This window comes from Salvelinus sp. IW2-2015, linkage group LG2, assembly GCF_002910315.2.
Source record: "Salvelinus sp. IW2-2015 linkage group LG2, ASM291031v2, whole genome shotgun sequence".
Classification (NCBI taxonomy): domain Eukaryota; kingdom Metazoa; phylum Chordata; class Actinopteri; order Salmoniformes; family Salmonidae; genus Salvelinus; species Salvelinus sp. IW2-2015.
In genome coordinates this window covers 17,881,486-17,897,054 of record NC_036839.1, presented here as the reverse complement: position 1 = coordinate 17,897,054, position 15,569 = coordinate 17,881,486, and the positions used below count along the sequence as shown (strand labels likewise).

General features: G+C 45.2%; 1 protein-coding gene across 1 annotated transcript in view; it reads left to right on the top strand.

Moving 5' to 3' along the window:
- Window positions 1-1,902: 1,902 nt before the first annotated feature.
- LOC111972845 (ATP-citrate synthase) overlaps window positions 1,903-15,569 on the top strand; it is a 30,694-nt gene continuing 17,027 nt past the window's right edge. The window contains exons 1-6 of the mRNA XM_070446233.1: window positions 1,903-2,193; window positions 7,048-7,227; window positions 10,193-10,315; window positions 12,641-12,703; window positions 13,076-13,266; window positions 14,621-14,769. Of these exons, the coding sequence (XP_070302334.1) occupies window positions 7,069-7,227; window positions 10,193-10,315; window positions 12,641-12,703; window positions 13,076-13,266; window positions 14,621-14,769 (685 nt within the window). The 5' untranslated portion in view covers window positions 1,903-2,193; window positions 7,048-7,068. The remainder of the gene's footprint in view (window positions 2,194-7,047; window positions 7,228-10,192; window positions 10,316-12,640; window positions 12,704-13,075; window positions 13,267-14,620; window positions 14,770-15,569) is intronic.

Sequence of the window (15,569 nt, the reverse complement as noted above, 5' to 3'; positions counted from 1 at the left end):
AATGTTTGAATCTCCCAAAACTGAAGTGGCATACTGGTTGGATCCACTTTTGAAGAAGTGTATCCAAGGCCAAAGGCTCTCGAACACCCCACTACAACACACACAATCCTAACTTCGTTACATTTGATTCTGGAGAGGCTCTGAGTTGAATGACCCAATTGTCAGACTGTCTAGTGGTGCGCCATCACCTCCCATTGCACCATATTGCACCACAACTGTGCAAGTTTTGATATCAATCATTTACACACCGGTGTGTATGAGAGAAAGAATTGCAACTCTTACCAAGGTCTGTATTGCCAGCTGCGCTAGACTGAGGATTACACACACTGACTGTACAGGGCACTTGGCTCATCTGACTAATATGATGCAAACGAGTCTGGCTCCTTCCAAATGAAATTTCTCCACCTTGAAACGGTCTGATTTTATTACACATTTGAATGTATCACCCGGGTTCTGTTCGTCATACTATAATGAACTATCTATCCTAGAAAATATATTGCATTGGTTAGACAGCCATTCTGCTGGTGTTTACAAAATTGTTAGCGTTATTTTATTTGGAATTTGTTTATTTGTGCACAAGACAATACAAAACAATGTGATGAGAGTTAAAAAGGCAAGCGATATGTGCATGTGCAGGATAGGTAAAAAATGATTATGACCTGGGATCCTTTGGACTTCCCTACCCTTAACTCTAACATTAACCCCTTACCATAACCATAACCCTTACCTAACCTTAACCCTTAACCATTTTCAAATTCAACTAAAATCTGGTTTATATATACACTAGATGATTGATTTGGGCGTTGTTTTGAAGCCACCTTGCCTCCATCTTGGCACTCCCCCACGGTTGTAAAATATATTTTGGAAGCTATAAAATGCATTTATTAATGTCTACACTCGTTTTGCCACATTTATTCTATTAAAGACACCTTAATGCATACTTTTAAATGATATTATGTGAGCTAAACATACAAAATATATAAACATTTCCTTAAAGTATTTTTTTTTTTTATGACTAATGTTACTGTCCCCACTACAACTAAAACATATACTTAAATACATTCTATTCTCTTCCTTTAAAACACTTAATTGAAAAAGAATTCAATGTATTCCTATGGAGGACTGCTCCTACTGGGGAGTGCCAATATGACCGACCGGTGGCTTCGACGCCTCTCAATGGCCAAAGACATAGCATCAGCAATCCATGGTTTGGTTTAAATGCATCATTGGACGTCTCAAGGATGTCAGATTCCACAGAGCTCCAAAAAACTCCGAGGTGCATAAGGCACCTCCCCCTTTCCGATATTACTCGAACAAAATAAACAAACAAAATGGTATCCTGATTAATCAAACTCAGAAGCAAATAGTTTGGGATTCACACAAATAAAAATACCAGGGGTAAAAAAATGCACACTACTGCAGTTTGTACAATTTACTTGAAGGCCACTGAATGAAAATGCCTTTGGTGAATCATTGGCTACATGTTTATGTATTTATCTATATATGGTCAAGGCCAAGAGAAACAGGAAAATATAAATAGCCTTAATGTAGATGGACTTCAGTTCACTGGTGCCAGAATGTACTCAGATTATAAACGTTTAGTCTAATTGAAAAAGGGAGACAATTTTACTGTCTTTTATACATGATCGTGTTATTCTATTCTGATTGGCTACAGTACTAAACAGACAATACCAGCCAATCAGTGTCCTACAGTTGAACAGTGTAGTCGTTTCTTTTAACGACAGGTGGGCGTGAGCGTTATGAAGCAACAGCCACGGGGTGGTGTGACCCAATCAGAGAGCAGGGATATCAGCCAAGTCTATCGTCAGATAGGAAGAGGGAAGAAAACTGAGAACCCAGAAGTGAAAATCAGTGGTCCACGCCGACAGCCAAACGACAGATAGAAGGAGCAGTTAGACAGGTGGGCGTGAGCGTTATGAAGCAACAGCCACGGGGTGGTGTGACCCAATCAGAGAGCAGGGATATCAGCCAAGTCTATCGTCAGATAGGAAGAGGGAAGAAAACTGAGAACCCAGAAATGAAAATCAGTGGTCCACGCCGACAGCCAAACGACAGATAGAAGGAGCAGTTAGCAGAATTATTGCCGGCTCATATCGTTTCACAACCGAAACGATCCAAATCTTCTCAACGGAAAACCTGGGAGATCTTTTCCACAACTCTCAAGATATAAAGGTTGGATGTTTGGATGTTTACAGATTGCAAAGAGTAATTGAAAGCTGACTTGAAAGTTACATAAAGTAGTGTAACATGCGCAGTAAATAAAATTAAAAAGCTGACACAAATAAAGTGTGTGTGTGTGTGTGTGTGTGTGTGTGTGTGTGTGTGTGTGTGAGACTGAGTAAGGGAAAGAGAGAGAGAACGAGTTGAACTGGTCAATCAACAGTAGCAGTCTTGGCTTCATAAAGAATGAAGACATTATGAAAAGTGTTATTGTGGCCACGGCTTAGTTTACTATAGTTTCTTTTAAAATGTGTCGACTCATGGGCCGTGGCATGTTTATTTGTTTTCGAAAATGTCCGTATTACCCTTAATGTAGTTATTTATTGCCATTTAATAATTTTCACCTATTTCATTCTGTTAGAATGGAAATCATAATGAATGAATCATTTATATTTAACCTTCATTTAACTAGGCAAGTCATGTCTTTGGCATGGCATGTCTTTGACTAAATCAAGTCAAATTTGATTGGTCACATACATATGGTTAGCAGATATTATTGTGAGTGTAGCGAAATGCTTGTGCTTCTAGTTCTGACAGTGCAACAATATCTAACAAGTAATCTAACAATTCCACACGAACTACCTAATACACACAAATCTAAGTAAAGGAATGGAATATATACATATAAATATATGGAAGCGCAATGACCGAGCGGCATCAGCAAGATGCAATAGATGGTATAAAATACAGTATGTACATATGAGATGAGTAATGCAAGATATGTAAACATTATTAAAGTGGCCAATGATTTCAAGTCTGTATGTTGGCAGCAGCCTCTCTGTGTTAGTGATGGCTGTTTAACAATCTGATGGCCTTGAGATAGAAGCTGTTTTTCAGTCTCTCGGTCCCAGCTTTGACGCACCTGTACTGACCTCGCCTTCTGGATGGTAGTGGGGTGAACAGGCAGTGGCTCGGGTGGTTGTTGTCCTTGATGATCTTTTTGGCCTTCCTGTGACATCGGGTGCTGTAGGTGTCCTGGAGGGCAGGTAGTTTGCCCACCGGTGATGAGTTGTGCAGACCGCACTACCCTCTGGAGAGCCTTGTGGTTGAGGGCGGTGCAGTTGCCTTACCAGGCGGTGATGTAGCCCGACAGGATGATCTCAATTGTGCATCTGTAAAAGTTCAAGAGTGTTAGGTGACAAGCCAAATTTCTTCAGCCTCCTGAGGTTGAAGAGGCGCTGTTGCGCCTTCTTCACCACACTGTCGGTGTGGGTGGACCATTTCAGTTTGTCCGTGATGTGTACGCCGAGGAACTTAAAACTTTCCACCTTCTCCACTGCTGTCCCGTCGATGTGGATAGGGGGGTGCTCCCTCTGCTGTTTCCTGAAGTCCACAATCATCTCCTTTGTTTTGTTGACGTTGAGTGAGAGGTTGTTTTCCTGAAACCACACTCCGAGTGCCCTCACCTCCTCCCTGTAGGCTATCTCATCGTTGTTGGTAATCAAGCCTACTACTGTTGTGTCGTCTGCAAACTTGATGATTGAGTTGGAGGCGTGCATGGCCACGCAGTCATGGGGGAACAGGGAGTACAAGAGGTGGCTGAGCATGCACCCTTGTGGGGCCCCAGTGTTGAGGATCAGCGAAGTGGAGATGTTCTTTCCTACCTTCACCACCTGGGGGCCGCCCGTCAGGAAGTCCAGGACCCAATTGCACAGGGCGGGGTTGAGACCCAGGGCCTCAAGCTTAATGATGAGCTTGGAGGCTATTATGGTGTTGAATGCTGAGCTGTAGTCAATGAACAGCATTCTTACATAGGTATTCCTCTTGTCCAGGTGAGACAGGTCAGTGTGCATTGTGATGGCGATTGCATCGTCTGTGGACCTATTGGGGCGGTACGCAAATTGAAGTGGGTCTAGGGTGACCGGTAAGGTGGCGGTGATATGATCCTTGACTATTCTCTCAAAGCACTTCATGGTGACAGAAGTGAGTGTTACGGGGCGATAGTCATTTAGTTCAGCTACCTTTGCCTGAGGTTTTCTTTTTAAGTCAATGTTCAAGTGATCATGCTTTTTAATAAACTTGGAATCAAATTCATAGAGAATTTTAATTGACACAAATCATGCATTATTAGTCCACTCTCATAACACAGCTCTTGCTTTTTTGAAAGCACTTCCTTGCTTTCCCCAAGTTCATTAGTCCCGACGGATATCTTCTCTAGCAGGCAGACAGATGCTTCTTTTAATTTTTGAAGCACTGAAGTGTTTTTGTCATTTCTACCTGTCAGACCCAGGTGCAGATGTTTTGGTGTTGTTGTCGTATAAGGGAAGGCAATCTGGAGGTGTAGGGGACCTGGCCAGGTTAAGGTTAATTGCATTCTGACTTCAGTGCTGTGAAAGACGGTGCTTTTCACCGAAACAGAATTGATCCGATTTTCTGATGAGAAGAAGCCTGTGTTTCTGCTGTACGTGTCAGTGGTTTTGATAAGTGTGTGTGATATGCATATTTTCTGGTGTGTGTGTGTGTGCCTTCATCCGCGTGTGTTCGTGTGCCTCATCTAGCAGTCTACAAGCGTTGCGCTTCAACCGCTCTTGATCAATGTTATCCGTGCTGGATCATTTATGTTGGCGAGGAGGGGTGATATTTCATAGCGCTGACAAGCCGCTAGCAGAGAGGAAGTAGACAGATCTACTGTAGTGAGTCTGTCTCTCCTCCCATCCAGTGTTATATTGGCCTGGGACCAGAGCTATAGTGACTCAGGAAGAAGAGAAGAGTGATCAATACTGAAGATGCTCCAACACCACCTCCATTCATTTATCTAATCAAGGGCTAGCAGGGCAGCAACCCAGAGCAAAGCCTTCTCTGGTAGATACCAGGGCTCTTTATCTGAATTTAATTGCGTTTTACCCCCTTTTTCGTGACATCCAAATACGATCTTGTCTCATTGCTCCAACTCCTCAACGGGCTCTGGAGAGGCGAAGGTCGGGTCATGTGTCCGCCAAAACATGACCCGCCAAGCTACGCTTCTTAACACCCACTTGGGACCGGACCCCAGGCTGTAGTGACGCCGCAACACTGGGATGCAGTGCATTAGACCACTGCACCACTCGGGAGGCCACAGGGCTCTTTATCTGATGAAGGACACAGAGAGCAAGTTGACTGGGTGGTCCATCAGTGCAAGAATACTGAAGAGCAACCTGTTGTTTTATTGTCAATTTCTTAGTAGTAATATTACGGAGACTAGTGACTGAGTGGGTTTGTATCAGCACAGTAATAGGACACATTTCTCATCTTTGATATCCATCTGGTCTGTGGTAAAACTAATGATAAAGCTCTGCCTAGTGAGTGTAGCAGGAAACCAAGGCCAGATCAATAACAAAATAATTGCCACATTGTGCTGGCGGAAGGAAAGTAAGGGGGGGGCTGGGGGATAATGAGGGGGCAGGGGGTGTGGTGGAGGATGGGGGTTGGTCACGTTTGGTACTGTGAGTCTGGACATCCAAGTACCACATTCTGCTGTATAATGACCAGAATCATGTCTTCATGATTAATGAACATTTAATTTTCAAATCCCAATATATTGACTGTTCTGTTTCAGAGGCAACATAGTGAGTGATTTAAAGGCCTTTCTAGGTTGACTGACTGACGTGGTCCCAGTAGACTAGGCATTCGAAACTGAGTTTGTCCCATTTTAGCATATGGCTTCATTTTAAGCCAGCAGGAGGATGCCTGAAAGGGTCACAACCCTTGTCTTTGCCATGAAAGGAAAACATCATTCGATTTACACATCCGATTGGGTTTTGGTGTTTTTGCTTAAATTCTATGTGCAAATTTCCCCCTCAAACTTCAGCGTTTTCACAATAATTAAATGTTCATTAAAGAATGATCAAATCCTTTGTCCTGACCCTCTCCAAATATCTCATTTATGATTTTTATACATGTGTGCTGACAGACAGCTGCCTTTGATAGTCTCTTGGGAATATCCCTAGTATGGAGTTCCGGGTCACTACATCATACCAGGACGACCCTTCACCCGTTACAGGGTTTATACACGCGACCATGACATCATAGCAGTCTGACAATCAGGCTTATCTTGTTTGTGTATGAGACTGCACGTCTGACACTGACACGTCTCACAATGTGTAGTTCATAGTAGAGAGTCCTCTCCTTCGGGAGTGATGTCCTTTACCAACGGTTTATTCCTAGCTCTACAAACACTGACCACACCCTTTATTCAGTAGCAGACACACCTTGAACCTACTAAGTGTGGGTGATTGTTTCTCTGTGTTTGAGACGGCAATGCATCAGCCTCTAAAGGTTGTTTAGACGTCTGAATGATTGAGGGTGTTTTGTGTGTGTCTGGTTATTGTCCTCTACACAAACTCCAGGCCCCCTCTCTGTGCTGTCTCTGGTGATTAAAGCTGTGTGCCTGTCTCAGGGTCCACCTGATTTTGTTTGAGTGGCAGCCAGATGAGGGCTCGTTACTCCATTAGAGTGCCGATCCTAGACCTGGGCTAATCAACTTAGCCTCAGCATCACTGCCTGCATGGACAAGGTCTTTTTTTTTAGCCGGGCCAATAAAGGATCGCATACTGAAGAGATGACGGGGCAGATCCTACAACATAGATAGAGGCCTCTGATCTGCAGTTTGTGTGTAAATGAATAGCTCACTATATACCATAATTATCATGTAAGAGGCTGCTGTTGTTAAAGGTAGGCCTATCCTCTCTGATGTGTCATATTTGGGTACATAACTAGAATATATTATACTTAAGCTAGTCACCCTGTACTGGTATGCACTTGTGGTTATAATCGGGTTGACCTAATCTCTCTCTCTCTCGCTTTTGACCTCTCTCTCTCTCCTCTCAGACCACTGTCCTCTGATCTACCATGTCGGCCAAAGCCATCTCGGAGCAGACAGGGAAGGAGTTCCTCTATAAGTACATCTGTACATCTGCAGCTGTCCAGAACCGGTTCCGCTATGCCAACGTGACGACTGAGACCGACTTTGACCGGCTGGCACAGGACCACCCCTGGCTGCTCACTGAGGTAAGGAATAACTGACCCATCGAAGGCCCGTTTTTAGAACCAAATACCGACCTACTACCTAGGTCTTAACAGCTGCTCTTATGTCATTCAATCACCAATGGTCAATGGCACGACTGTCTTTTCAGACAGCAACTATTTCTTCATAAGGATGACTGACCCACGCAAGGTTAAATGTTTGCTCAAAACAAGGATTATATTACATTGCAGTCAGTAGATTGTTTGGCCACATTTATAGTCATAAATCTGTCTCCATGACTATCACAGCAGCCACCTTTCCTGACTGCAGCCTGTGTGAAATGCTCCATTTTTTTAAATATTTTTTTTGCGGACACAATCACTTAGGCTAATGGAAGAGTAGAGTGGTCTCCTGGCTCTCGTTAGGACCCTAACGTCCTGGTTAGCAGGCCCATCTTCATTCCAGCCACTCTTCTGGCTGTAAAACGTGAAGTTCAATGTAGAGGAGAATGAATATCCGCATCGTCATCGGAATGTATCAGGAGGAATAAAAAGTGACATCCACAATGGGAGGAGACACTCTCTTTAAGAGCAATCATAATTACCTCAGAGATGGAGGAGGAGGAGTCTGGGAGAAAGAGGGGTCTAATAGAATTACAGGATGACTCATCTCCCAGGGTAAAATATATCTCTCTCTCTCCTCCTATCTCTCGGGCAGTCTGCCTGTCTCACTCAGCTGGGAGGCTGTTTTGGTGCTTCATCAAGTCGGATGCAGTGAGGTATGGAAGGGTGGAGGAGGATGAGGAGAAGGATAGAGGAGGGCAGGTGCAGGCCCCGATACACATGAACCGATGGGACAGGATTGATTAGGAAATTACATTACCGTTCACCCTGGGCCCTCTCTGCCTGGTTTTACTGGCAGCACTCCAGAGGATAATGGCTCAAGTCTCATAGGTCACTTCTCTCTCGATCTCTGATTGACCCAAGAGAGGTAGCAGCCAGGGGGAGGGGGGAGGACGGAGGAATGGACCGGACAGGCAAAAAGTGCTCTTCACTGACGAGTCACGGTTTTGTCTCACCAGAGGTGATGGTCAGATTTGCATTTATCGTCGAAGGAATGAGTGTTACACCGAGGCCTGTACTCTGGAGCGGGATCGATTTGGAGGTGGAGGGTCCGTCATGGTCTGGGGCGGTGTGTCACAGCATCATCGTACTGAGCTTGTTGTCATTGCAGGCAATCTCAACACTGTGTGTTACAGGGAAACATCCTCCTCCCTCATGTGGTACCCTTCCTGCAGGCTCATCCTGACATGACCCTCCAGCATGACAATGCCACCAGCTATTCTGCTCGTTCTGTGTGTGATTTCCTGCAAGACAGAATTGTCCGTGTTCTGCCATGGCCAGTGAAGAGCCCGGATCTCAATCTCATTGAGCACGTCTGGGACCTGTTGGATCGGAGGGTGAGGGCTAGGGCCATTCCCCCCAGAAATGTCTGGGAACTTGCAGGGGCCTAGGTGGAAGAGTGGGGTATCATCTCAAGACCTACACCCAAACAAGGGCACTGCGTTCATCCACCTCTGGCCTGCTCGCCTCCCTACCTCTGAGGAAGTACAGTTCCCGCTCAGCCCAGTCAAAACTGTTCGCTGCTCTGGCACCCCAATGGTGGAACAAACTCCCTCACGACGCCAGGTCAGCGGAGTCAATCACCACCTTCCGGAGACACCTGAAACCCCACCTCTTTAAGGAATACCTAGGATAGGATAAAGTAATCCTCCTCACCCCCCCCCCTTAAAAGAGTTAGATGCACTATTGTAAAGTGGTTGTTCCACTGGATATCATAAGGTGAATGCACAAATTTGTAAGTCGCTCTGGATAAGAGCGTCTGCTAAATGACTTAAATGTAAATGTAAATCTCACAGCAATAACTGGCAAATCTGGTGCAGTCCATGAGGAGGGATGCACTGCAGCACTGCAGTACTTAATGCACCTGGTGGCCACACCAGATACTGACTTACTTTTGATTTTGAACCCCCCTTTGTTCAGGGACACATTATTACATTTATGTTAGTCACATGTCGGTGGAACTTGTTCAGTTTATGTTTCAGTTGTTGAATCTTGTTATTTTCATACAAATATTTACACATGTTAAGTTTGCTGAAAAATAAACGCAGTTGACAGTGAGAGGACGTTTCTTTTTTTGCTGAGTTTATATAGACAGGTGTGTGCCTTTCCAAATCATGTCCAATCAATTGAATTTACCACAGATGGACTCCAATCAAGCTTTAGAAACATCTCAAGGATGATAAATGGAAACAGGATGCACCTGAGCAAAATTGAGTCTCATAGCGAAGAGTCTGAATACTTATGTAAATAAGGTATTTGTGTGTTTAAAAAAAGAATACATTTGTAAAAATTTCAAAATACCTGTTTTCACTTTGTCATTATATCGTATGTTGATTGAGGAATTTTTTTTATTTGATACATTTTAATAAGGCTGTAACAAAATGTGGAAGAAGTCAAGGGGTCTGAATACTTTCCCGAATGCACTATATATAAAATATTCCAGACTCGTTCTGATATTTATTTATTTTTACTTTTTTTGCAATATGTGTGTGTTACTGCACTGCTGGAGCTACAAACACAAGCATTTTCGCAGCACCTGCGACAACATCTGCAGATCTGTGTACGCTACCAACAAACGTTGATGTGAGGGAGGACCCGGAAACCTACCTCCTGATCTAGTTCTGATCAAGATGGGCCTCAAATGCTGAGGATGTGAAGTGTGTAAATGGTACCTGAAGTGAACTCGCCCATATGTGCCACACACAAATGTCATCGTCGGCATATAACCTGTTATCATAAACAACAAATGAGCAATTTGTTAATGTGAGGCTAACTACGTTATCCGGTCATGGGTAGTCTAGTCTAAGGATGATCACTGAATCAGTCACTTATGTCATTATCCTGGTGTTGTGATGCTAACAGTTTGACCATGTTGTCTGTTCCCTAGCGGCTGGTAGTGAAGCCAGACCAGCTGATCAAGCGTCGGGGGAAGCTGGGACTGGTAGGTGTCAACCTGGACCTGAAAGGTGTCCAAGAGTGGCTGAAGACCCGCCTCATGAGCGAGACCATGGTAGGTCATTGCACACACACACACACACACACACCAAGTCATCCTGAAGTGGATCCTCCTAAATACAGTACCTACAGCTAGGTTCAGACCCAGTCCTGCTAGGCTCTTCAGTCTGCACTGTAGTGAACTCTTTCACTCTGCTCACTGTTTACTCTGTCTCCTGCAGAACATCTGGTTCCACTCAGCCCTCCCTTTTCTCTTATTTCTCTCTTCATCCCCTCTTTCCCATGCCCACTCGTACTACCCATCCAAGTTAAGTGTGTTTGTTTTGATGCATGTTAAACTCTGCCTCCAGAGCTGCACAGATTGCTAATGAGCTCTCGGTCAGGTGCTAGTCAATCAAGCCAGTCAGCCGAGAACGGAGAGTCCTGCCTGTGAGTAAACGGGTTTCAGTGTAAGCCGAGCACGCTACAGTAGGTCCGTCACTCTGTGTGCCACTTAGATGTTTGTGTGCTTCATAAACCATGGGCTATGCGAGGGAGTGAGTGTGTGTGCGCGCGTGTGTGCGTGCGTGCTTGCGTTAGAGGTAGGCAGCTGTGGGCTGCTGGGTATATCACTGGCCAGACATTTTAGATGAAAACGTCAGTCGCTGCTGGAGACCATCAATGAGAAATATATGAATTCACCGTTTTTAAGATGGCGTCTGTCTGGATTAATCATTTTCTTTCGACTGGCTTGAACAGCTGCTGCTGTTAATTTAGAATCTGGTTAACTTGTTACAGTTATAGAACATGTTTCACAATATGCTGTGTGTTTTCATTGCTTAAATGTGTTTTTGGGTAGCTGTATATGGGATAGTTAGTGTGTTTGTATTTATTACGGATCGCCCTTAGCAGCAGCTACTCTTCCTGGGGTCCAGCAAAATGAAGGCAGTTATACAATTAAAAAAAACAGTACAATACATTCACAACAGATTTCACAACACATTAAGTGTGTTCTTTCAGGCCCCTACTCTACTACCACATATCTACAACACAGAATCTGTGTGTGTGTAGGAAGGTGCTTGTGCAGGAAGGTGCTTGTGCAGTAGCTGGATATTGAGATTAGAGGGTGGTACTGGGTATTATGCTACAGTATGTGTTAGTTATTTGTGTAAATGAATGACATTCTGTAGTGTGTGTGTGTGTGTGTGTGTCTGAAAGAGACAGGGTTGTGTCCGGACTAGAGAGAAGAGGTGGGGTAGAGTTCAGTAACTGTGAGCAATTTAGGCTGTCAGCTCGACTTTTTGTTCTCGCTCTCCTCTCACAACCCATCACTCTGTTTCTCCCCAGTTTACCAAATTACTATTCCCAGAGGTTGAGATGACTCCTCGCCTGGCTATTTCCCCCAGTCTTTGACGCCATGGCTTCCCTCAGTGATAGGGTGTAACCAGGATAGTTCATGTGTTTCCAGGCGAATGGGTGTGAAAATGTCAGTGGTTATTATGCATCATATCAGTTGAATTGACCCCTTTTTTTGGTCACTACTTTAAGTTTGTGTAAAACATCAATCATGTTTCACCTCCCTACTTTATTATTATTAGTTTTTTAATTTTTTGAGCTTCTTAATCAATATATTCCTCCAACCTTTTCGTCCCTCTCTTCCGCCGTCTCCTCCCTCGTTCTCTAGGGAGCAGTGAGAGAATGGGTATGGAGATTATTTCAGTTTAGTTTGGCCTCAGCTCGTCTTTAATCAGATGGCCTCTTTTCTCCCTTCATCGTGCCTCCTTTTTATTCCATCTCTCGGAAATGTCAACCTTCTCCTTTTTTCTCCTTTTTTTTCTTTCTTCTGTCGGCCGACTGCTCTCCCTTGCAGTCCCTGGTTGTTTTATGCGTGGGTACCTTTTAACACAGGCAGTGTGACAGCCAGCTAAATGAGCTCTCATTTCACCTAGGACTATACTAGACTGCTGCTCTGTGTGGACGTCATCCTCTGTCAGTTTGGGCCTCCCTTTTTTCAGGCTTTATTCAACGACACTTTCTTGTCCCGTGGCCTGATTATTTAGTTTGTGTCTGCTCTGTGGCCACTTTGTGTTCACTTTGGGGCCTTGCGGTGTGTTCCTTCATACCTCCCTCTCTCGTTTTCTCCCTCTCTCTCTCTGCTTCTCTCCCTCTATTAGTCCTGAGGGCGTACCTGTAAACAAGTGCATTGTTACGTTATGATCCTCCAGACTCGCTACAGCTGGCTCAGAGTAATAGTCATTATAGCATTGTAGTCTCCTGTGGGAATTAATGATGGTTTTGCCAAATTAAATGCTGCCTTTTCGCTCCATCAATTCTCTATTTCTCCCCCAACACAATTGTCTGTCTGTGAGCTTCTAAATAAGTGCTGTATGTGTTTTCTCAGGTGGGAAAAGCAAAGGGGATCCTGAAGAACTTCCTCATCGAGCCATTCGTAGCCCACAAGCAGGTGAACTATCTACGTGATGCGATTTCTCTAGTCTAGCTACCTCACAGAGGACTGCAGCCGAACAGGTTTTCCAACTTACTATAATTTTATTCATGAGTTGTGTGAGATACTGCACCTTCGCTAAACAGTACGTCAAATCTTAAGGAGCGGCTTTAAAGGGATAGTTCGCCCAAAAAAAACGATACTTTAGTATTTTATTCATTAGTCCACTGTTAATGCCATCCCAAACAGTGATGCATGTCAGCAGACAAGTTGTCAAGATTGAGCACTTTAAGTACAGAACCAAAAACTGTGATGAAGATAGTTTTGGCTTCTATGACGTACACGTCTCTGGTTGTCTATAACTGACCTGTTTGTCTCCCTATCCCTCAGGAAGAGGAGTTCTACATGTGTATCTACGCCACACGGGAGGGCGACTACCTGTTGTTCCACCATGAAGGAGGGGTAGACGTGGGGGATGTGGACGCTAAGGCCAGTAAGCTTCTGGTAGGAGTGGACGAGAAGCTGACTGAAGACGCAGTGAAGAAACAGCTCCTGACCCATGTCGCTGCGGACAAAAAAGCGTGAGTGGCGCGAGACAGTGCATTCATTTCAAAACGGATTTCTACTTTGTATGAGAGAGAGAATTTGCACGCTAAAATAACAGGATACTAGATCAATTTTATTAATGTTTATGGGTGAGAACCTCGTTCATTCTGAGGTAGTGAAGTGGAGGGTTAGAGAAAGAACCTGATGTTGTTGGGTAAAACTAAAGCTGGCTGGCAAGCAATGGCAGCACCACTCACTACAAAACACAGAGAGGGGAAAGCGATGGGGAGGTACTCTGTGATAATGCAGTAATGCTGGAGGGAGAAGGAGGAGGAGGGAGGTGAGTTCCATTAGAGAAATGACAAACTCCCTCCACCACGAGCTCGCCTTTGTTCGATCATCCCCCTCCTTTCATCCCCCTTAGCCTTATTCTGAGCACGTTCCTGGAGCCTGACGTTTATTTTGATGGGTGTGATACAGTGACCCTCCCAACTCCCCCCTCCCTTCGCTTGAAACAGCTCTCTGTGAAGGCAGGCAGGGCCTGTCTGGGCTCACCACGGTCTCGGCTGACATTGAGGAAGATGGCTCTGCACTGTTCACCCACCCTCTTCCCTCCTTTGGATCCACGAACGGAGCGGTGGGCCTAGCCCCATCAGAACCTGTCGGTAGGAGATGAGCTTAGTCACTGTGGGTGCAATGTGTCGGGCCTGACCCCCTCACTCCCTGAGGCCAGGGTTCTCCTGGCAACTAGAGTAGCCTTCCTGACAGACAGGAGACTGACGTGGTCACAAGGCCACAGAGCTGCCTGCACAGCTGACAGACAGGAGACNAGACTGACGTGGTCACAAGGCCACAGAGCTGCCTGCACAGCTGACAGACAGGAGACTGACGTGGTCACAAGGCCACAGAGCTGCCTGCACAGCTGTCAGACAGACACAGGCAGGGAGAGAGGAATAAATACTGCCCCCACCACAGCCCTTCACCCATCTGTTTTGACAGGAGGAGGCGGGAGTAAATTAGATGTTTCCTTCATTGTAGCGAGGCTCACCGGCTAATTTGCAGGTGCAGTGGAAAAGAGCTGGCTCCTCCTCCAACACTGCCTCCACCCCTCCCTCTTTCCCTCACTTCTTCGTTGTTAATGTTGGCTCTGGTTTTTATGGATTTAGTGCTATATAAAGGGTGTGACTCACTGTTTAAAAGGAAAGTGTTATCACTCAGGGAAATGAATTAGAATGAACAGGCAGTTGGCAGATCTTCCACTGAACCACATTTATTTCCCTGCGCATAATAAGGACGAGAAAGGGTCTGTCTGCGTTTTAGGGAAAGTTAAAAGGTCAAGGTGTAGCTATAAAACAGTTGAACTTGTTGGCTGGTTATTTCTTCCTGCAGGGTTCTGGCCAGCTTCATCGTTGGACTGTTCAACCTGTACGAAGACCTGTACTTCACCTACCTTGAGATCAACCCACTGGGTAGGTCCTGTCATCCAATCCTACCACAACCAACACTCCTACCAACCTCCTACCACAGCCTCAACATGATCCCCTGAACAACTCCCTCATCCAGACATACACTCACAGCCTCGTCATTTTGTCAGAGAACTAAGAAGTTTGAGGGGGGGGGGGAAATAAAGATCTGACGGAATCTAAAAACATCTCCTTGTAGGAAAACGTATAGAGGAGCCGAAGTTCATTACAACATTCTAATTCTGAGGGGGGGGAACTGGTTCAATAATTCATGTTCCTGCTGTTTGATGACTGCAGTGTGTTTTTATCAGGGTGTAATTGGTCATCAGTACCAGGTTATATGCCCCGTGGCAGCTGTTCCTGTGGAGGGGAGAGAACTGGGGCTGCTGAGACCTCCCCTCCTGCTTTGATGTCTCCCCCACACCCCCTGCCTCTGCAATCTCCCCTTCCTGCAGAGTGAGTAGGGACTAGGGAGGTTAGGACGCCCCCTGGGGGTGGACATGGTCCTCTCTCAATACCCCTGTGTTCTATTTTAGAGCTCACCCCCACAGTGGCACCGCTGGAGACCAGCAGGTTTCTGTGGAAACTACACAAACTCGCACACACAGTGTCAGTGTTTATCTAAACAAAACCGTGCCGTTTCCAGCCATACCTGATCCCAGAACAAATCCACTTAGGTAGGATGGAAGCAGCGAGGTACAGATGGAGAGCAGTGCTCTGATTTTCAATCACAGTGGAAGAAGCCAAGTGAATATCAATAACAGGATGTGGTTCTTTGCCTTCTGTATTTAACCCTACAATGCCCTGGGCTAACATGCTACTATTTACCTTCCACGTCGTGTCTCTCTCTCCGTTTCCTTCTCCCAGTGGTCACG